The following is a 22,024-nucleotide window of genomic DNA, read 5'->3' on the forward strand; positions in this document are numbered from 1 at the left end:
CCCAGCCGGCCATCTCGCAGATGGAGAGTGTGAGATTTCTTTCAGATCTTCACCGGTGCGTACCCTGATGATAAATTTGGAGAGTACCTGACTCTTCCTTTCCCAATTGTTCTGCTGTAGGTAAAATAATACTTCTGAGACTGTTAGTGAGTGAAAATACAGTGGTTTTTATTTCAAAACTCTGGCATCTATACCAGAGTTTTGGGAGAAGCAGGCTCTACCAGACTTCTCATAGAACACAAACACAAGTGGGCATTTGTACTTTATGAGCTCCAGTAGTAATCACAATTCAAAGTTCCCATTCCTGCCAGACCTCCAGTTCTCCCTTCCTTGGTTGTGATTCAGCCCCAGATTTAATCAGGAATTACAGTCCTGCAATCATGACATAGGCTTCAATCCGGCAGAAACCCCTTCTGCAGCAGTACCGGCATCCCCATCTTTGAAGTTACTTGTGTAATCATGGCTGTCCCAGGGAGTCTCTTCCTGTTAAAAGCCGGTATCGCGATCTGCCATCAGCAGCTGTCAAAAGCCAGTATCGTAAACTACCACCTGTGTAACGATGTCCAACTACCACAAATAGGTAAGATTTGCAAAGTCTACAAAATAACAGCCACATTAAACTACCTGTCTTTATAACAATGAGAATTAAAGCATGTAAGACATGAACAAATAACTTATATTACTGCCAGGAGCAGTATAAGCTTGAGAAGATCAGTCATGATGAAAGATTATGTTTGTGACATATTCTAGGTACAAAATCCATTAACCGTTTCCCTACTTCAGTTCCAAATATATTTTTGATTCAACATCTTTGTCTCTGTTTTTTACAGAGATTAAGCTGCATATTTTGAGATGCTTTGCATCTAAGCCATACACACCTAGGGTGTCATCTGATGATGAGGTTCAGCATCTATCAGGGAGCTGAATCAAAGTCAGGAGTTAAGCCAGAATTGGTGTTAAGGTAGCCAAATGGAATAATTTCAAAACTTTATTAAACACTGATGTTTTGCCATGGCTTTGCTCACAATAAGTGGCCTTCAGATGCTCCATACATTTATCATCAAGCATCTGCCACTACACTCAACAATTCCCCTGTCATCCAAGCAGATTCGGAGAAGAGGCCTATCAAATTATTGCATTTCCTTCCACTCCCAATATTTGCTACCTTCCTTCCATTCTCAAACCCAAGGTGCAGCACTGATGAAATGAAATGAAATGTCTTTAATTTTCTTTCAGCCATAGTGAGTTTGGAAATATATTTTTTAAATGTTATGCTGAATGAACTTAATATATTTTCACAGTATTGCAGCCTGAGGAGCAGAAGTAGGGCTGAATCCTAAAATGAAACATAACATAAAGATAAACTTGGGTTGATGAACAGATGAAATGCACAGCTTGTGAAGTGGAGGGAGAACCTCTATTGTAGTGGTAACAATCTAGAAAAAAAAATCACTTTCAAAGAAAAATGTTGGTAGTTGTTTTGTCTCTTCCAATTAGTAAGAATTGTGATATGTGTTAGCTGATTGAAGACTGGGCTTCCACACTTCATAATTTATTAGTTGACAGTAATATCAATGAAAATTATTAAACCAATGAAATACAAAAAAAAGGTGCAGGTGCAAAATCCACTGCAAGTTGAAACCAGTTACATGGATTGGCATTACTAATTGACACTTGGCTTGCAATGAAGGTCAGTTATTTATTACACCAATCCTTAAAGGCAGGCCTCCAGTCGTGAACTGTGCACCTCGATGTATTTTTGTATTGGAGGATAAATAATAAGGAAGAAATATTAACCATCTTTGTTATTTGTAATCAAATATCAGAAAGTAAGTACATCTGACTATGTATAAATACGCCTCAATATTATTATCTTTTTAGTCAAATAAATAAAGCCTGATGAATAACTACAATCTAATATGTTTATTCTTAGATGAGCTCTCGCCACTGGAGGAACAAAATAGAGAACAAACCTTAGCAAGCTTGGAAAGATTTATTCGTAAAGAATTCGATGGTAATTTCCAGAATTTTGATGCATCACACAAAATCCCATTTACTAATGCAATACCTCTGCCACCCAGTCTTGGCCACATTCTTAGAGTATATAAAAATATATAACCGGTCAATTTTATTATAAAAATTATTACAAAGGCATCGCTCACGTCACCATTGTGAATTTGTCCACTTGGAAGTAGAGGTAAAAACTTTGGATCAAACAGTGGAATTGCTTGATGGGCTCATCTCTAACTTGTGACATTGTGTCCTAAATCTGAAATTATGTGCAACAACTTTAGAACAGACAGTAGTCGAAACATTTTCACACACAAGTTATAAATCTGTGAATGCACTATTAAACCTAATGATTGAGGTAGAGGCAATGCCAGCATGTGATGGTACATTAAATAACTGATTGAAGTAGAATGGAATAAAAGAATATGGGAGTAATCCAGTGAAATTAGGACTGTTGTCACAGATGATAAACACTAATACAGACTGGGCCAAGTGGTTTGTTTCTGTGTTCTTAAATCTATAACTCCTGCACCCTTTCCTAATGATCTTCTGACCGTTGCTACCTCTCCCTTCTCATACCACTGGTTTACTCTCCACTCTATATATCTCTGATCCTTCCACTTGGCATTCTTCTTCCACAACCTCCTATTCCGCCTGCTTCTGGTGCTCTTTGTCTCTATTCCTCTACCAGCTCCACTCTGTCCCTCACCTCGGCTCTCTTTTCACTCCTGCTCCAACCTTTTCTCCCCCGCCTAACTCTCACTTGTCTCCTGTTTTGCTGTCTCTTCTCCCCATCTCATTTCTCCCACTTCCTCCTCCTCTCTCTCTGAAAAGTTTAGAAGGTGTTTGAGGCAGGAGATTGTGACTGCAACTAAAGCAGGTAACAGAACACAAAGATCAGGAATGTCAGCCCCTGCAATTGCTTAACAGGTTTGAGATTATTTCAGCTTGTTTGGTTGAGAGTAGGGACTACAGTGTGGATGAGCTACCTGACCATGGCATTATGGTACAGGAAATCATTCATGTGGCTGGGGGAGCACAAAGGAATGATAATCAGGGGGATTGACACTCCTCTCCAGCAAAGACCAAGAGCCCCAAATGGCCATGTTGCCTGCCCAGTGTCATGGCTTGGGATATCTGCTCGGGGCTGGAGCGGAACTTGCAGTGTGAATGGAGAGATCCAGTCATCTTTGTCCAATTAGGTACCAGTGACATAGGCAGGATGAGGAGCTATCACTAAATTAAGAACAGACCTCAAAGTTAATCATTTCTACCTGAACTACATGCAAATTGACACGCAGAAAACTGATTAGAGAAAAGACTGGTGTGGGAGAAGTGGGTTCAGCTCATGTGGCACTGGCATCAGTATTGGAAAATGTGAAATCTATACCTTCAGGACAATCTACATCTGAACCATGCTGGAGCTGTTATTCTTGAAAGCCCCATAACTGGGGAAGCAGAGAGGATTTTAAACCAAGTAGTGGGACGGAGGGGGAATCAAATTTGGTAAATGGAAGAGTAGAAATAATGCATGAGAGAAAAGTACTAATATGGGAAATGATGAACAGACTATGAAGGGAAGGGACAGAGAATTCAAATTTGAGATTAAATCAGCAGATAATGCTAGACCTACAAAAATAATAAAAAGGACAAAATTAAAGGCTCTGTATCTAAATGCATGTAGCATTCAAAACAAAAGAGATTAACTAATAGCACAAATAGAAATCGTAGTCTTGTGTTGCCTTGAATATGGAAGAGTAATGAGTGATCAAATGAGGTGTTTAAAATTATCAAGAAGATTGATAGGGTATTTGGAGAAAAAAACTACTTTCACTGTTGGTGGAATCCAGAACAGAGAAGTATAACCTAAAAATTAGATCTATGTTCATCAGAGGGACATCAGGGAATTCTTATTCACACAAAGGATAATGGAAACCTGCAGTTCTTCATCTCTCTGCCCTTTCAGATTCTCTACAAAGTGCAGTTGAAGGCTAGGCAAATTGCAAAACAGATTGATAGTTTTTTTTTAAAGAGTTACAGAGCCAAGGGGAATTGATGGAGTTAAGGTGCAAATTGAATGATGGTGGAACAGGACCAAGTGGCTGAATGTCCTCCTGCTGTTCCTGTGTTAACCTCTGGACCCAACTGAGATGTCATCTGCTGAAATTTTCTCTTCTCTATTCTCATCCTCCTCATTGTTTCTCTCCTTTTCTTACTTCCTCTGTTCCCTTCTCCCATTTCCTCTCCCCTTGGTTTTCCCTTGCTCTTTCATTTCTCCCCCTCTTCCCCCTCCTTTATAACACTATCCAATTCCTCCTTCACCTCCCCTTTTTTTTGCAGCATTGTTGGATACTACCAGTTTCGGGTATGACTAATGTTTATACATAATCTTTTTTTGAGTACAGACAAGGCAAGACTATGTTTGTTTGGATCATCTAAGAATGGATTCGGATTTCGTGATAGCGACCTGGACATATGCATGACTTTGGAAGGCCATGAGACTGCAGAGGTGAGATTTGTTTTCAGGGTGAAAAAGCAATTGAATTGTGAATTGAAGGGAGGTGACCAGGTTGGACTGGCACAGGGCTGTCCAAGGAAACAGGGAGCTCAGAGTGCCAATAATGCCGCATCGCAGAACAAATTCAGTTTAAAGTTGATATTCAATACTTTTTAAAAACTGGCTGATTGTTTGTTTCTGTCATCAGCTAACAAGCCCATTGGGCACCTATCACAGGCAATCAGATAGCTCGTGGAAATAACATTGTTGTATTGGTATCAACGTTTTTTTTCAATAGAATTGCTATTTGTATATTTGAGATCATATAGCTCTCACAATGAACTTGTCATTTATCATTGCTACATTTATAAAATCATGTCCTATCCTTAGGAAAGAATTGTCACTCCTATAGAGGGTGGATAGCCAGTTAAGGTGAGTGAATAGCCAACTAAGGCCACTTACCTGAGGTCAAATTGGGGCCCCAAGCTGGAAGGAATGAGGCCAAGTGCCTGTAGGCAGCTTCCCAATGGCACCTTCTTCATGGGAGACTGAGGAGCTAGTGCAGATTTTGAGGCTGTCTGCATTGTCTGGCTTTAGCTCCAGTCGCAGATCACCCTGTTCTTTATCCACAATGCTGTGGCCATTTTTTATTTTAAGAGCTTTAAAAGTTACCCAGGGTGTCATTTTTTTTGTATTGTTTGAGGTTAAAGAATCCTTGTTAGTCTCCTGTGAAGGTACAGACAGATGATGTATCCTGGGAAAGACTGTGTTTTATTGTCATGGCACCTCTGGCATAGCTGGAGTTGGGAGAAATAAGTTGGTGCACACCAGAGCATGGTCGGGGATCGTTGGATGCCTAGCCTTTTTTGGGTGAGTTTCACGGAATATGACAGTGGCTACTTGGTAATTGGACTCTTGGAATGTACTGTGAGCATGTCATCCTGTTAGGAGGAGATTCATGTCCTCTCCAAGGTATCCTGACTGTGGACATCTGGCCAATTCCTTTTCCTATTGCTAGGGTTTCCTCCGGGGGCGGGATTTAGTGGAATTCTATTAATGGTGGGCCTGAATAGGGTCTCAGGTGTGACTGGAAATAGGGGAAGTTTGTTTTCTTTGAAGCCAGGGGTGGTGTAAATACTCCTGGCCTGTCTGTGGTGTTGTTCTAAGTGTATCTTGGCTGGGTAGGTTCGGGCAGTAGCTATTTTGATTCTTCGTTCCCAGGCCTAGCAGAGAATATACCAGGTGCGTGAGTAAGCTCACCCCAAGATGTCCCCTTTTGGGGACTTTTGGACAACTCCCCTTCCAGAGGTTTAAGTTCCCCTGGGTGGGTGGTATCCTGTTGTTTGCGAGAACTGAGTGTCAGCCCAGATTGTGGGGCTCCACATTATCTGAACTTCTCCTATGAGGTTGTGTAGCTCTGTTCTGTGTGCACAGTCAAACGACGCTTTATGTCTATAGTCTTAACTTGTGTTCCTCTTTCTCTGAAGTTTCCTTTTGTTATCTGGGTCAGTGGAGTGCTGATAAAGGCTCCGATTTATAATCATAGAAACCCTACAATACAGGCTTCCATTTGATCCCACAGGGTTTCCCTCATGTCAGGAGGAGAGGATTGTATCTCCCCCAGATGTCCTGTCTGTGGGTGTCTTGTCCATTCTTCTTCTGGTTGGTGCGGAATAGGTTAAATTTTCCAGCTGATGATGGAGCTTAAGGGGCATTTCTGGCGTGGCTGGAGATGAGTGAGGCTTATTTTGTGGTAAACCCAAATGTGGTGCGAGAATCCTTGGCTTACTGGCTCTTTCATCTTGTCAATATCCCTTATTTTGTTTGACTCCATGAGTAACAGCTATTTTGAAAATTCATTCTTAGAAGTGTGGAGATTATATTATCGGTTTAGGCCTCCCTAATATAAGGTATCCTGTTATTTATAGGGTCTGGGGTAAATTTAGATACCTGGGTTCTGTTTTATCTGTACTTTTCCAGTGAGGCTGTGTAGCGCTGCTGCTGTTATCCTGTGTGTGAGAATGTATACCACCAAGGCCAAGTGTTGGGTTTGGGACTGTGTCCTAATGTTGCCCTCTTTCTGGGCTATCCCTTCGTTGTTCAGAGGTTTTGGTCCACTGCTTTAGGCTCTGATTGATTTTATCTGACCTGTAGGGACTCACTTATGCAATATAGCTCGGTCCTTGTTATCCTGTGCCATGTGCTCATGGCTTTATCCTGATATCCCCCATTCTGTATAATATCCTTTCATTATCTGTACGAAGGGAGGTGCTGATTACAATGATCATAACGAATTGTAATTGATAATTGATATTCCAAACCAATAGTAATGATACTTGCCTGTCTTTTCTGTATGTATATGTGGAAAATTGATTATGCTGTGTTGTATAAATCCTTGAAAATTTGTTGCGTTGTTTGGAAAAATGGGGGGAAAAGACCTTGAAAATGTCTTTTTTTTAAAAAAAATTACCAGGTGGTGCATCAAGCTGGAGGCACCTTCTGTAACTCTATCCGCTGAAATGGCAGGTGCAGTTCCTTCTCCAGGCTTTCTATTGGCCCTTCAGCTTTTGAGAATGGGAATTGGACAGTGAGCGTGTCCTCTGACTGCTAATTGGCCAGAACATGGAAAATCACTATTGGTTAATTGTTTCCCACACAGTGTGGGGCAGTGGCCTCCATTTCACCCTAGTGTCAGGCTCCAACCTGAAACCCAAAATCCTATCCCTATACTGTGTTAATAAATTAAGCTCTGATTTCCTTGCCAAATTCCCATTTGAATTATATCCTTGAATTTGTTCATGTGCTTGTATGATTGCACCAAATTAAATTCAGTCATACGTTTTATTTCTAAATCATGTTTAAACTTAGTTCAAATTCTCACACCAACATTGTGGGATTTAAACTCTTGTTCTCTGAATTAGATCAGACCTCTGGATTGCTAGACTATTAGCGCAACCACTACAGTTCATTGAACTTAGTTATAAGGTTAATTTGGGAATGGTAGTCTATTCTTCAGTGCAGCAGAATTTCTAATGAAACAGCTAACAGAGCAAAATTGCCCTGGTAAAAATTCATATTTCCCAGTTAATTGATGGATTTGCATTTCTTCATTATAGAATAATATATATGATATTGAATTTCCCCTAACATCTCAATGTTTTAGAGTACTGGCTTTCTTTCCTTGTTGGCACATTAGACTGGTGATTAAGAACAATCAGAGTGCTTGTTTTGTAGAGAACCTTTTATATCACCATGGAGTGCTGCTGCTTCCACCCAGCAATTCTAAAGTAAGATGAACAAATGAGTGAGACCAAACACAGGCTTATTTCTCTTTATTTATCATTTTAGACAGTTGTCCTTACAGCCATTTTTCAACAAACTGTAAAATTGATCTGCGGGTATTTAAAATGTGCCTACTGTATCACACATTGGCTCAGTGGCTCCATGTGGTTATTTACACAAGATGGAAACTTTTGACTTCAAGCTTTATCAATGGATGTGAGTTCATATTTGTTGCTAAAACTGCTGAAGTATAATGTTAGTGGCATATTACATTGTTGGAAACACCGTTCTGTGCACATGCTATCTCTGCCTCTCCTGTGGACAGTAAAGATTCTGAAAAATTCTTCTTCAGGATCTTAATTTTTCCTTACCCCAAGGCGTTCTCCCAGACCCAATTGTTAATCAGTTATTCACCTTAGCCCAACCTGGTGAAATACTTGACCACGCCAATAGATATTTGTCAAACAACTCAATAGGGGTATTGAATTGATTTATACTGATTTTTACAAGTGCATGGGCAGGCTATCAAGCATTTGAATGAAACTTATACAAGTAACCAACATGTAATGTACCTGTTATTCATTGCTCAAGTTTATGTATTCTAATATAAGACGGTATAAAGCAATTTTACATTTTAGTCACCCTTAAGTCCCTTGTTCAAGCATATCATCTTAGATTACCATGATCGCCAAGGCAGTACATCTTGAAATTATAACCACCCTTAAGAAAATGGGCTACTTTTAATAAAACTGTAAGGTGATCTAATTAAAATTTATACAAAAGTCGAATTTGCTTGTGAAATGAATTTCTCATAAATACTTGTTATTCCAGTAATGACTTTGTGTTACAAGAGATTTTTCACAGAAAAACAAGTAGTGGCATAGGAGATTCATTGTGAAAATAGTTATGTCTTCTGACCGTTAAACCTTACTTTGTTGCACCACTGAAACATTGCATTACAGGGTGATGAAATTCTTGACTATGATAATACTGAACAATAAATGTGGTTGCACAAGTTGCATATATTTATTAAATGGGACCAGTTGATAATATTTTGGAGCACGATGCATCAATTATATCTGTTAAAGTCAGTGAATATTCTTCTTTTGCTTTAAACTTGCTTGTCTCATTTTAAAAATGCATTAATTTCTTACAGAAACTCAATTGTAAAGAAATAATTGAAGGTCTGGCAAAAGTTCTCAAGAAGCATCCAGGTAAGTGCTTTGTTTCTTTTTCTTAAGGTGGTATGAACATTTTTTACATACATTTATACTTTGTATACACACAGAACGCTATCATTTCAAGACATAATTGATCATGTAGCTGGAACAAGATAGTTAAAAGCCTGGCTGAATTCCAAATCCTGGTCCCTTGGGTGGCTCTATTAGTGAGGTTAAACTTTTAACAGGCTCAGCAGAAAATGTCCGATTTCTTGGGCCAGATTTGGGAATTTTGCCATTTTTTAATTCATTGGTTATTTTCTTCATACATCTTTTGTTGTTAGGCCTTCATAATAGTTGCCATTAATTTGCGCCATTGGTGCTTTGACACAGGCACCCAGATGTTCCACCTCTGTGGCAGTGAAAAGTACATCTCCAGACTTTTTTGTGATAGATGTTACAAAAATCTACACAACCACACCATACACGCTCTGTTAAGAGTCACAGAGCATGTATGGTGTGGTTGTGCAGATCTGAATGTGGAATTTTCCCACTGGCTTGTGATTCAACATAATGTAAAACGCTGCTACTTCATATACCCTCATAGCAGGCGTAGTCAGAAGCTGACCAACCTTATTCATGGCAGAGATAGGTAGCCGACCATGTTGTCTCTGAGTCAGATCTAGCACTGGGATTACAGCAGCTGATTTATGCCCTTCAGGATAAACATCTAGTCACTTATCATTTTCTGGTGTGAAATCAAATGATGTATCTGGATTGTTATTAGGGTATCCCTTTGCACAAGCGAGGCTGTATACTTCCTGTTGCACACTGAGCTGTCCTTTGCTCTGGATGGATGTGTCTCAGCAAGTGTGAGACAGCAGAGCAGTACAGGCCTGACATTAACATGGTGATGGAGTGCATGTAAACCATAAAGAATATTAAACGTTTGAAGAAATGATCTTCATAATTTCATTAGTGAGGTCTTTCAATTTTTTTGGAAAACCTGCATTTTATTTGCATGAGGAGTCTATTGTTTTTCAGTTTGTGTTGTATTCATGTTTTAAATAACAAGATCAATCATTACACTAAAGAAAGCATTTTAGCAATTTGTGCTCAGCAATAAACATCTCCTATTTTGATAGGTTTGAGAAACATCTTGCCCATAACAACAGCTAAAGTGCCTATTGTAAAATTTGAACACCGACAGAGCGGATTGGAAGGAGATATCAGCTTATACAACACTTTGGTGAGGAAATCTGGAAGCTTTTCTTGCAGATATACCTGGGCCCATGTTAAGTATAAAAATCTGTAGTTAGAACAAAAATTGTATATTGTTTAGTAAGTTATTAAAAAATTATTAAAAATGTAAACATGTTTTGTATGTGTAGGTTTATGTAATGTGAACTTAGTATTTGATCTGTGATGTTGCAAGACTGCCAGTAATAACACTACATTTTACAGGCCCAGCATAACACAAGGATGTTGGCGACATATGCTGCTATTGATCCTCGAGTAAGATATTTGGGATACACCATGAAGGTGTTTGCCAAGGTAAATTTACAATATTGTTTGCAAGTATTTGTCATTGATTTATCCCATTCATTGCATTTGGTCAGGTATTATGCTGCATTGTTTTGTTTGTATTCAGATTAGAATAAAAAGTAGGGGTAAGTGGTTGATTTACCCCATGAACTGTGCTGTAGCATCAGACCAGTCTTACACCATGTTTCCCTACAATGAGAATTGCCAATTTTGACTACCTCATCAGGGGAAGGCAAAGAATGCAAATTTGGCATTGCCAGACAATAAAGGTAACATTAAAAAGCCTGTGCCACTCACCTGCACCTATTGATCAGTTACAAACTGGCAAAGTCCTAAGGTTATGCTTTGATATTCAGCTATAAGAGGAGAAAAATAACTCTGAAATAGGGCACAACACAATTTCCCATTTCACCTTTTTGAATGCAAGAATCACATATTAATGTCACAATAAAAATAAGTTGCAGTTTGCTTTGGGTTGTGAATCTTTGGAGTTCTCTACCAGAGGATTGTAAATGTTTCATCACATTTAAATCTGGGATGAACAGATTTTCAGTGTCTCAGGTAATTATGATATGAGGGGCCAAGGTCATATTGAATGGTGGAGCAGGCTTAAATGTGCAGTCTACTCTTGCTCCTGTTAATTATGTTTTTATAAAAATCGAATTCTATACTAAATTACTGTAAAGAATACAACTTAGCATTTTACTGTATGCTGTCTTTCATGATTTAATGTAGTAATGCTATTCATCAAAAGGTGTGCATTTTTATTAAATAACTAACAATGAGATCACAGTTCTGTGGATGTTTGCCTAACATATTAAAATTAAACCAATAAAAAATATGGCTGTTTCTGTACCAGAACAACCATATACTCAATAAAATGCCATAATTAATGAAACTCAGCAAATGCCTTCAACCACTAATCCCACCAGTTTGCTCATTGAGTCTTATCTTGGGAAGAAAAGAAAGTGTCTTTTGCAGATGTAGATGAAAAACTGGATTTAAAAATTTTCATATATTTTAAAATTAGAACGTCAATGAATGTTTGTTGCATTATGTATTCATTTGATGAACGCCCAACCTCTTAAATATAAAACATTCGATAATTTGAAAAAGAAAGCTACAGCCTCAGTTCTGCAAATTTTAGATTCCATACTTGTAGCTTCTGCTTAAAAAATAGAGCTCAGCATCTCTGTCATTTTTACCACTCAATGCCTTCTTCATTAAAACTATTTCAAAAAGCCAGTCATGAAACTGAAAAATCATTAAACGTTTAATTACTAATAGTCAAAGTATAAACTTAAATAAAGTTTTGTAAAATAATGAAATCAAATTTTGAATTGATATAGTGTTGTAATATACATTCTCGACGCAACATTTACAGGAGGACACAATGACACAGTCGTTTATATTCATTTAACAATTCAATGTGCTTCAGATTCAGTGTGGGCAAAATAAAGGAAGTGCAATATCCAGATGGGGTATTTTGAGTAATTTCACATTTCATGAACAGCTGGAGACTAGTGGTAGCGCCAGTACAAAAAGGAAATGCTGTGGATTCTAGAAATCTGAAATAAAAAGTAAAAAATGCTCGAAATACTGAGCAAATCAGGTCAGGCAGCATTTGTGGAGAAAGAGTCAACTTTTCAGGTTGAGATTACTTGCAGACATATCCTGTGTTTCTGGTGGAAGAGTTGGGGTATTGCTGTAACAAGGATGATGCAAGTGACAGTTACACTTGCCTATGGAACCTGCATCATTTCTTTTATTTGTTCACAGGTAGTGGAGGTTGCTGACTAGTCCAACATTTATTGCTCATCCATAATTTCCCTTTGAAAAGGTAGTGGTGATCCTTCTTGAACGGCTGTGGTCTGTGTGGCATGGGTACACCTACACTGCTGTTAGGAAGGGAGTTCCAGGATTTTGACCTAGCAAATGTGAAGGAATGGCAATATCATTCCAAGTCTGGATGCTTTGTAGTTTGGTGTAGAAGTTGTAGTGGTGGTGTTCCCATGCATCTGCTGCCCTTATTCTTCATTGACTTCAGAATAGCAACCAGGGGAATGGTTATGTGTCTTTGTGAACTTGGATTTGAGGCATGACTGAAGCATGTTCACATTCTCTCCAGTTTTCATCTGATGGGATAGTGTGGAGTCTGTGAAGCATTCATATTAAAATTAAATGGAACATTGATGAATCATGAAAAGTATCTACACATCTTTTTGTTTTAATATTCTTTCTAACTGAAAACATGCCCTTTTTATAGCGGTGCGATATTGGTGATGCTTCAAGAGGAAGTCTGTCCTCATATGCCTATGTCCTCATGGTGCTCTACTTTCTACAGCAAAGAAAGCCACCCGTTATTCCTGTTCTTCAAGAAGTGAGTATTAATGTTCCTAATATAATAAAAGTATAGGTACATTTTTATAGCTCCTGTCTTGAAAATATGTGTATGAAGTGCTGTCCTGTCAGTGTAGATGAAGTAGTCATTTGATAATATAGAACTTGAGTATTGCTGAAAGAAGACCTTTTTTTTGTTCATGGGATGTGGGCATTATTGACTGGGCCAGCATTTATTGCCCATCCCTCAGGGCATTCAAAAGTTAACCACATTGCTGTCGAGGTAAGTACAACAGATTCCCAGATTTCCTGAAGAACATTCGTGAGCAATAATCAATGGTGGTTTCATGGTTTTTCATTAGACTTTTAATTCCAGATTCTTTTATTACATTCAAATTTCACTGTGGTGGGATTTGAACCCGGATCCCCAGTGTGTTACCCTTGATCTCTGGATTACTAGTCCAGTGACAATGCCACTATGCCACTCCCTCCACTTTAACTGCTTGCAGTTAACTGTCAGTCACCATTAGCTAATGTATTCTCCATGATTCTACCAGATTACACTTACCAAGCAGTAAGCACTGCCTTCTCATACAATATAAAATTGTTGTTTCCCCTGACATTGGTATTCTTGCAATTACCCTGATGAGTGCAAGATGTAAAGGTTTGACAAAATGTACTTTTGCAGCAATGCTTAGATCTGCTGAATGAATATATATCTGCTGAACTGTGGTAGTTAAAGGGAAAATATAGAGATTACATTTCTTCCCAAAGTGCTATCTTTTTTAATTAAAGGAAATCGTATTAATCTCCCTCCCTGTTAGACCATTTCAGTGGCCTTAATTATATGGGGTTGTTAATATGTCATACGGTTTTCTGGGGCCTCCAGCAGCTTTGGTTGTTCTGACTAATCAGTAATTCCACTCGTCTTAATTAGAATAACCAAATGGAAAGGAAGACTCCATTGCAGGGATAAAATTGAATTTTTTTTAATTAAAAAGTCAAAATATTTGGCAATTATATAATTTTCTTCTAATAAAAGGCCTATACTTTAAACAAAATATTATTCTTTTCCTTTGTTCCTGAATTGATACTTATTAACTTGGCTGACATACTCTTTCCCTGTGTTTCAACATCAAAGACAATAATTGCTTGTACAATTTACTTGGTGCAGTTACTACAGCAGAATGTTTTTGGCTGAACAGTTCTGTTATCTGAAACCAGAAAAATATTTGTAAAAGATTATGTTTTTCATAAGATACTGTTTTTCTCTGAATGTTAATGTCCGATATACAATTCTATCTAACCTTTTCTGCTCTTCTGGCTAACTTGACTGAAAACTTTGAGGCTGCGTGGGTGCACACCAACTTGATCTTTGAAATTAATTTGAACTTTGAGACAATGAGCAAATCTAAGTACTGAATAAAAAGCTATTGTTTTAACCCTGGAACAGAGAGAATATATTTCGTAACTAGTATACATATTCAAACTATTTTGTCAGTCCTCCAATCCAATTTCCATGTACATACTTTTATTATAGCTTGAGATTTGCTTATTTTAAGATTTAGAAACTGTTTTTTGTGTGCTGCGACAAAAGTGACTGAACACTTATTTGTAGAAGGCGATGTTTTAGAAGGCAGCAAGGGCAAGTAATGCTACTGTTGTTACCTATGAAGAAAGGCAAAGCAGTGGCCAAATTCAAGAATGGGTATTATTATGTTTTATGAGCTTCAGTGCTGGTATTCTTAAAAAAAAGTACAATACACAACATGGGTTGGGGAGATACTATGAAATTTCAAATCCAAAGCACTTGTGATTGTATATGTGCATTTTTGTAAAGCGAGCATAAACTCCAAAACCAATTCTTTGTAGATTTTTGATGGAAAAGAAGTGCCGCAGAGAATGGTAGATGGATGGAATGCTTTCTTCTTTGATGATGTTGAAGAGCTGGTAATATATTGTTTTTGATTTATTACCTTCAAGATAAAACATGGATGTAATGTAGTTAAATTACTGGCATTTAAGTTATGGGAAATCTTATTGAAACTGTTTAGAACCATGGAGGTTTACAAGCACATAAGATGGTAATTTTTCTCATTGTTTCTGTGCCAGACATTTGGAAAACAAAGCCATCGCCTTAGACCTCTCCTTGTACTCTTTCAGCATTTTTCTTTTTAAATATTTTATTCAAATTAATTCTGCTTCCAACACTTTTTAATAGACCATATATCCCATCCTGCATATAAAAAAATGTTATCTTCCTTTGTTCTTTATGTTGCAAGTTTAATGCCCACTGGGCATTAAACTGCCTCACTGAACAGTTGATAAATTTCCTCACCAGTACCATCTGTTTTTCTTAAAAGAACTCTTAAATTTGTTGGACATGATTTTCCTTTTAGTAATCTGTGAATTTAGGGTGTTTTTAAATGACCAGTTTTTTTCCAAACTATTATTTTCATCCTCTAATAATGTCTCGAAGGTTTTACCCACTAGCAATGTTGGGCTGACCACTCTATATTACCTTGTTTATTCCTATCTCCCTTCTTAAACACAGGTGTTACAAATCCTCCAGTCCTCTGGCACTGCTTCCCTGTGCAAGGATGTTTGAAAGATTGTGGTCAGAGCTTTGGTTTCCTCATTTACTTTGCTTAGTATTCTAGGATGCATGCTACCAGGGTCCAGAGCTTTTCCACTTTCAAATTCCACCTAAGTGTTTCAATGCTAACTAACCTCTTCAGTGCTTAATATCCTAGAACTAGAATCAGAATTGCTCCCTTCTTTGTCAAAAATGTATTTGTATTGGCCAATGTGATAATTCTACTGTTGGGGAAATTGTGCTGAATTACTTTGTTTAACTGCCTGATTTTACAGATCAATGTTGTAGACATTTTTCATATATTGTACTGAACTCCTTTTCTAAAATATGTCTTCTCTTGTGCTTTAGAAGAAAAAGGTGCCTGAACTTGGGACAAACAAAGAATCAGTGGGTGAACTCTGGTTAGGCCTGTTGCGATTTTATACTGAAGAATTTGATTTCAAGGAGTATGTTATCAGCATCAGACAAAAAAAGCTTTTAACAACATTTGAAAAGCAATGGACTTCAAAGTGCATTGCTATAGAAGGTATTATTAAATTATCAAGTATATGCTTCAGTTGATAGAATAACACTAATTCCAAGAATATTGCATTGTTTTAGGGACTAGAATCAATACAAAGCTCAGAAAGATGCTGCACTCCTGTCTTTATACAGATCCACTGTAATCATTATGTGTACTGACGGTACACACAGCTAGATTTTTGCTTTGTCCTTTTGAACCCTTACAACAACTCACTATGATTATCTTTATTATTTTAAACAAGGCTGGAGTATCATCTTCAGTCATCTTTCATTACCTTCCCCTACATTCCCTCAATTGACGACTGTTGTTCTATCCCTAGTCCTTTTGCCTGAAGGCTCATGGTAATCATTTATGCTGTAACTGATCACTTTGGATTTAATTTTACCAGGAATTTGGGAGCCTGAAGTCAGACTGAAAAGCCTGGGTCAGGCCCAGCTGTGAGCCGCTCAACAATTTGACTGAAGCTAGTCTCCTGATTGGCCACCTACAGGCCCACAGTCCAATTAAAGATGCTAGGTGCACTCCTGATGTTGTTGGTCTGAAGTCTCAGCAATGCCATCAGGAGAGTGGGCACTACTGAGGCTGGTCAGAGACCTTGAGGCACCGCATAATGGAGGTGCCCATAGACAACAAGCACAAATTGAAGTTTATATGCCAAGGGTGGCACAGTGGTTAGCACTGCAGTATCACAGTGCCAGGGACCCAGGTTCAGTTCCAGCCTCTGGTCACTGTATGTGTGGAGTTTGCACATTCTCCCCCCATGCCTGCATGGGGTTTGTCCAGGTGCTCCGGTTTTCTCCCACTCTCCAAAGATGTGCGAGTTACATTGATTCACCATGTTAAATTGTCCTTATTGGCAGGGAAATTAGCCAGGATAAATACAGGGGGTTATGGTGATAGGGTCTGGGTGGGATTGTGGTCAGTGCAGACTCGATAGGCCTAATGGCTTCCTAATATCACTGTATGATATTAAGTCAGTGGGCCTCATGGAATAAATGGAAAACAACTCCAGAGAAATCACTGGAGCAGGAGCTGCCTAGCTGGCCTCCTCCTGCCTATCCATGTGTGTAAACCCCCATTACCCAGGACCCTGGTCAATTCCAAGACTCCTCACTCAGCGGATTCACCTCAGCTTCAGCAAAATGCCAGTAGCTCCATAAAATAGCCCAAAATCAGGCTTTTCCCAACTATGAAAATTAGCTGCCTGTCTCCATGGAACAGAAGTCTCTCTGGTGACAGGACTATAATAGGAAGTTACCCTGATGAGGCCCTTGCTAATTTCTTGCTGATCTCTAAACTTCTCACCCATCTCCATTCTTGTCACCTGGGTGACCACTAAAATTTAGCTTTTTGTTTTCAAATCCCTCCATGGACTTGCCCTTCCCCTCCCCTCCCTCTAACCACCTTGAACTCCCCCTAACCCTCCAGTTCTGAACTCTTGCACATCCCGATTTAATCACTCCACTGTTAACTCTAACACTGGAATTCCCTCCCTAAATCTCTTCACTTCTGGTTCCTCCTTTAAGATGCTCCTGAAAAAAAAACTCCCTCTTTGATGCTTTGTGGTCATCCCTGTCCTATTATCTCCTTATGTCAAATTTTGTTTGAAAGAATTTTCCAGAAGTCCCTTAGAATGTTTTACTATGTTAAAAGATGTTATGTAAAGGCAAGTTGTTTCTTGCAGCCAACTGAAACTGAAAAATCTTTTAAAAAAATATATGACATGGACGTTTGGATTTTGCAATAGCTTTTTGAGTGTATTTTTTTACTTTGCTTTTTGGATAGGAGTGAGAAAAGCCGAGATCAATTTGACTTAACACTTGGCCAATGTACAGTATGCATTCAGATCACTTCCTTCTCCTTTCAACCAAAGCTGTCTTTCCTCATTATCAGACCTCACAAGCCATATTTTGCCCAAAAGGGTGGAATATTGCCTGCTAATTGGTTGCTACCATTACTGCTCATTAGCCGCAAGAGCGTGAAAGTTTCCTGAAGTCATACCTCCCAGCTTTCTCATTCCTTATAGATGAGTTGGCCTCTGTTCACTGTTCCTGCTCTCCATCTGACCAATTTTGGATACTGTCGGGAACAAAGCATGTGCTGTCATTGTCATCTCTTAGCTAATCATTTTGATGAGCATATGTAATGCCGCTACTTGTGTTTTGTCGCATATTTGTTTCCCAAAGTGTAAACTTCCCATTTTTGCCTTTGCTTTATCCTTAATAAGCAGACAGTATTTTCTGCTGGACTTTCTTGCCATTATTGTTGTTTGTAACAAAAATAACCAATTTTTTTTATGTTGCTTTGTCCACTGATCATGAATTAAATTTCATATTCGTCCATCACCATCTGGAAGAAGTATAAAAAGGTGAAATAAATAAGTGTTGCAAAAGTATTAGGATATTCTGAGATCTTGAAATTCAAGTCTAGTCACATCATAAATTTCTAGATAGTAATAGTGATAGTAGAATAAATGAATGAAGGGAGCTAATACCATTTTATACAAGATGTAGTGATGCCAGAACTTATTTTCCAGATCCTTTTGATTTGAATCACAATCTTGGTGCTGGAGTTTCAAGGAAAAGTAAGTCCTCGTACCTTTAGGCTTTTCCCAAGTTTTTTTTTGCATCAAAAGGCATGAACATGACTCTGATACCAATGTTTGCTGTCTTTGCAGTGACCAACTTTATTATGAAAGCTTTTATTAATGGACGCAAATTATTTGGTACACCTGTATATCCACATCCTGGCATGGAAACAGTATGTAAATACAATTATTTTACTGTATCTTTGTTGTTGATTAAATGTCACTTCCATTGTCAATCCTAACAACTTCTATTAAATAAAACCCCGGTAATATCACCTCTTGGTGCGACAATAACATATTTTATTATATGACAAATTAATGTCAAGTTAATAGTAATATTTCCAACCATATTTGTCTATGATGATTTCACTATAGAAGATAGAAAATAGGTCTTTGAAATTATGAAAAGGTTTGACAGGATAGACATAGGGAAAAGGTTTACACTGTAAGAGAGTTGAAAAATCGGGGCCATAAATATAAGATAGTCGCTTATCAATCCAATGAAGAACTCAGGAGAGACTTCTTCGGTTAGCATAAAAACTGCGCCACCACAGGAATAGTTGAGGCAAATAGCATTGTTGCCTTTAACGAAAACTGGTTAAGAACATGAGGGAGAAAGAAATAGAAGGCTAGGCAGCCAGGGTTCACTGAAGAAGGATGGGAAGAGGCTCAAGTGCAGCATAAAAATTGAAATAGATTAGTTCGGCTGAATGGCCTGTTCCTGTGTGGTAAATTTGATGTCATTAATTATTATTAATAACATCAAATACAGCTGTTGTAAATGCCATCTTTATTTCAAACTATATTTTACGTGGTGTCTGTATAGGTTTATCCATTGACAGAAAGCTGAATTGATGATGCCATGGGGCCATTTTTGTTTTTGTCCATTCATGGGACAGGGCATCACTGGCTGGGCCAGCATTTGATGCCTATCCATAATTGCCCTTGAGGGGCAGTTAAGAATCAACCATATTGCTGTGGATCTGGATCAGGTAAGGACTGTGATTTCCTTCCCTAACAGATATTAATAAACTAGATGGATTCTTAACAACAATTGACATGGTTTCATGGTCTTCACTTCTAATTCCAGATTTTTTATTGAATTCAAATTTCATCATCTGTCATGGTGGAATTCAAACCCAGGTCACCAGATCTTGCTCTGGGTCTCCGGATTACGAGTTCAGTGACAATATCACTATGCCACTGCCTCCCCTAACAGTTATATTATCATATTCATGAAATACTAAATTCCTACAAGTAAAGGTCAACCCATTTGTAGACACTGTCTTTTGTTATCCATTTCAATCTATTTTGTTCATGGCTGAAGATATATGCCCCGAGTTAGCAATTTCAGCAAGAATCCTGAGACCTATATAATTGATGGGAAGAAGGGTATATTAGGAACTGGAATTTATGGAGATAATCATTGTCATCTAGCCTCCATTGCTGGAGTTCACAATGTTTTGCCAGAGAGGCTGGATGGATACTGATACTGGATACAACAGAATCAAAGTTTAAAAGATCCTGAGAAAGGTGAAAAGGAAAACCTACAGGAAAGAAACAATGTTGAGCAACAACAGAATTATGGCTATATGGCACCGCCACTGTAGAAAAGCATGCGGATGAGAAATGGATTTTAAACCATAAAGGGATAAGGAATTTATGCTCAAGGATGAGAATTTTAATGAATTCTGGAGGCAAGAAAAGCATGAATGAGGAATTCAGCAGGTGGGAAGAGTTACAGATATGGAAATAGGCAATCTTTGTGCTTGAAAACTCAGCTCAGGGTTGAACAGGATATTACATTTTTGAACAGTAGCACGGTCAGGAATAAAATTATTAAGGAGTCCAAAGAAGAAGAATGTTTTCTGTGGAAATTGCTGCACCTTCAAAATTGATTGGCAGACAAGTTGTCTTTGAGAAACATTAGAGTGCAGAGCAATAATGGGGAAGTGGAGCTAGGCGTTAATAGCATACATGGAATCTAACCTCCATATCTGGATATCACCAAAGGGTGACATGCTAATAAGGAGAGGACAAGAGTAGATCCTTGGAGTATTCCAAAATGAATTTAGATGCTGTAATTACAACTAGAGATAGGTGAGTGTGGAATCAACTCTCTAAATCTGAACATCAGAGGAGAGGAAGTTTAGGAGGGTGATGTCATTGATCGTTTTAAAACCTATCAATTGATTGAGGAAAATAATGCACTACAGACTCTCAAACATTATTCATTACTGGTTAGGAACGTTTCAGTTGAGAGAGGATATGAGTGGTGAGAAATAGATGGAGGTTGTTTGGAGATAGTGTCCTGTTGGTGATCAATACATTGAGGATGTATAGATGTTATGGGTGATGATGAGATAACAGGAATGGCCTGGATGAATAGGGGAGCTTGTTTGGAGGGAGTTGTTTGAGGAGGACAGAAGGGCAGATCGTTTGGAGAGAGATCAAAGGAATTGGGATGGAGATTAAAGTCTCAGTGAGGGAGAAGATAAAGGATATCATGGGATAGGATTGAGATGGGTTAATTACAGCAGATATGAGAGCTTATATTCTCCAAGGAAGAGGAATAGATGCCAAAAGAGTAGGAGATATGCCAAAATACAATTTGACAAACAGAGAATCTAAAAAAGAGTAGAAAAACAGTAGAAATCAAAATGAAGTAAGTAAATGAAATAAAGCAAATGAAAATTAGATATGAAGACAAAAAATGAGTTGAAGGAAATAAAACTTTGACGTGATTTTTTTAAAATTTAAGATATAAATAAACTTGTTTCAAAATTTCTAGATTTTCGTCTTAGTTATTTAGTGACCAAATTTAGTTTTCCCAGATGTTAAATTTCTATTCATGGTCATGTGATCAACAAAATTGAAATTGTGGAAATAACTTTTTTTAGGATTACTTTTTTGATTCAAAAATCCTAACTGATGGGGAGTTGGCACCAAATGATAGATGTTGTCGTATCTGTGGAAAAATTGGACATTACATGAAAGACTGCCCAAAAAGGAGGAGGTAAGTATCAGTTTGCATTTATATACTTCCTTTCCCATCCTTGGATGATCTCATCTCATTTCACAGCCTATTGATTGATTAGTTTTAAAGTGTATAGCAACAAGATCACACAAACAAAAAATGAGATCAATGAAGATAGCAAGCAGAAAAAGGCTCAGAGAAGACCCAAGAACAAGGTTGGCCCAGACACTGCTGCACTTCTGGTAGTACCGTAGGATTCCTAATGCCAGACAAAATTTAACATTTCATCAAAACATAGCCACTCTGATATGTCATGTTCCCTTAGAGCAGCAGTGAAGGGTCAGACTGGATTATGTGCTCTAACCCTGGAATTTGAACCATGTTTTTTGACTTGGGTGAGATTTCTACCACTGAGACAAATTGACACTTTGAATTATTGAAAAAGTTTTCAACATGATTATTTGATCTAAGAAATGCCCTTTTCAATACACTTTGGATTCCCAATTT

General features: G+C 38.1%; 1 protein-coding gene and 1 pseudogene across 5 annotated transcripts in view; one reads left to right on the forward strand and one right to left on the reverse strand.

The window, feature by feature from the left end:
• The window catches only part of tut4 (terminal uridylyl transferase 4), a 78,727-nt gene that overhangs the window by 49,904 nt on the left and 6,799 nt on the right, over nt 1–22,024 (forward strand). For all 5 annotated transcript variants that reach the window (XM_080195459.1, XM_080195461.1, XM_080195462.1 and 2 more), the window contains 11 exons: nt 1,934–2,014; nt 4,416–4,519; nt 8,946–9,003; nt 10,095–10,198; nt 10,414–10,503; nt 12,761–12,874; nt 14,707–14,784; nt 15,779–15,956; nt 18,490–18,537; nt 18,631–18,713; nt 21,441–21,556. In XM_080195459.1, coding sequence (XP_080051585.1) covers nt 1,934–2,014; nt 4,416–4,519; nt 8,946–9,003; nt 10,095–10,198; nt 10,414–10,503; nt 12,761–12,874; nt 14,707–14,784; nt 15,779–15,956; nt 18,490–18,537; nt 18,631–18,713; nt 21,441–21,556 — 1,054 coding nt within the window. The remainder of the gene's footprint in view (nt 1–1,933; nt 2,015–4,415; nt 4,520–8,945; nt 9,004–10,094; nt 10,199–10,413; nt 10,504–12,760; nt 12,875–14,706; nt 14,785–15,778; nt 15,957–18,489; nt 18,538–18,630; nt 18,714–21,440; nt 21,557–22,024) is intronic.
• Nucleotides 9,127–9,858, reverse strand: LOC145348218 (NADH dehydrogenase [ubiquinone] flavoprotein 2, mitochondrial pseudogene; annotated as a pseudogene).

Source organism: Carcharhinus amblyrhynchos, chromosome 9 (genome assembly GCF_965287045.1).
Source record: "Carcharhinus amblyrhynchos chromosome 9, sCarAmb.v2.hapA, whole genome shotgun sequence".
Lineage (NCBI taxonomy): Eukaryota > Metazoa > Chordata > Chondrichthyes > Carcharhiniformes > Carcharhinidae > Carcharhinus > Carcharhinus amblyrhynchos.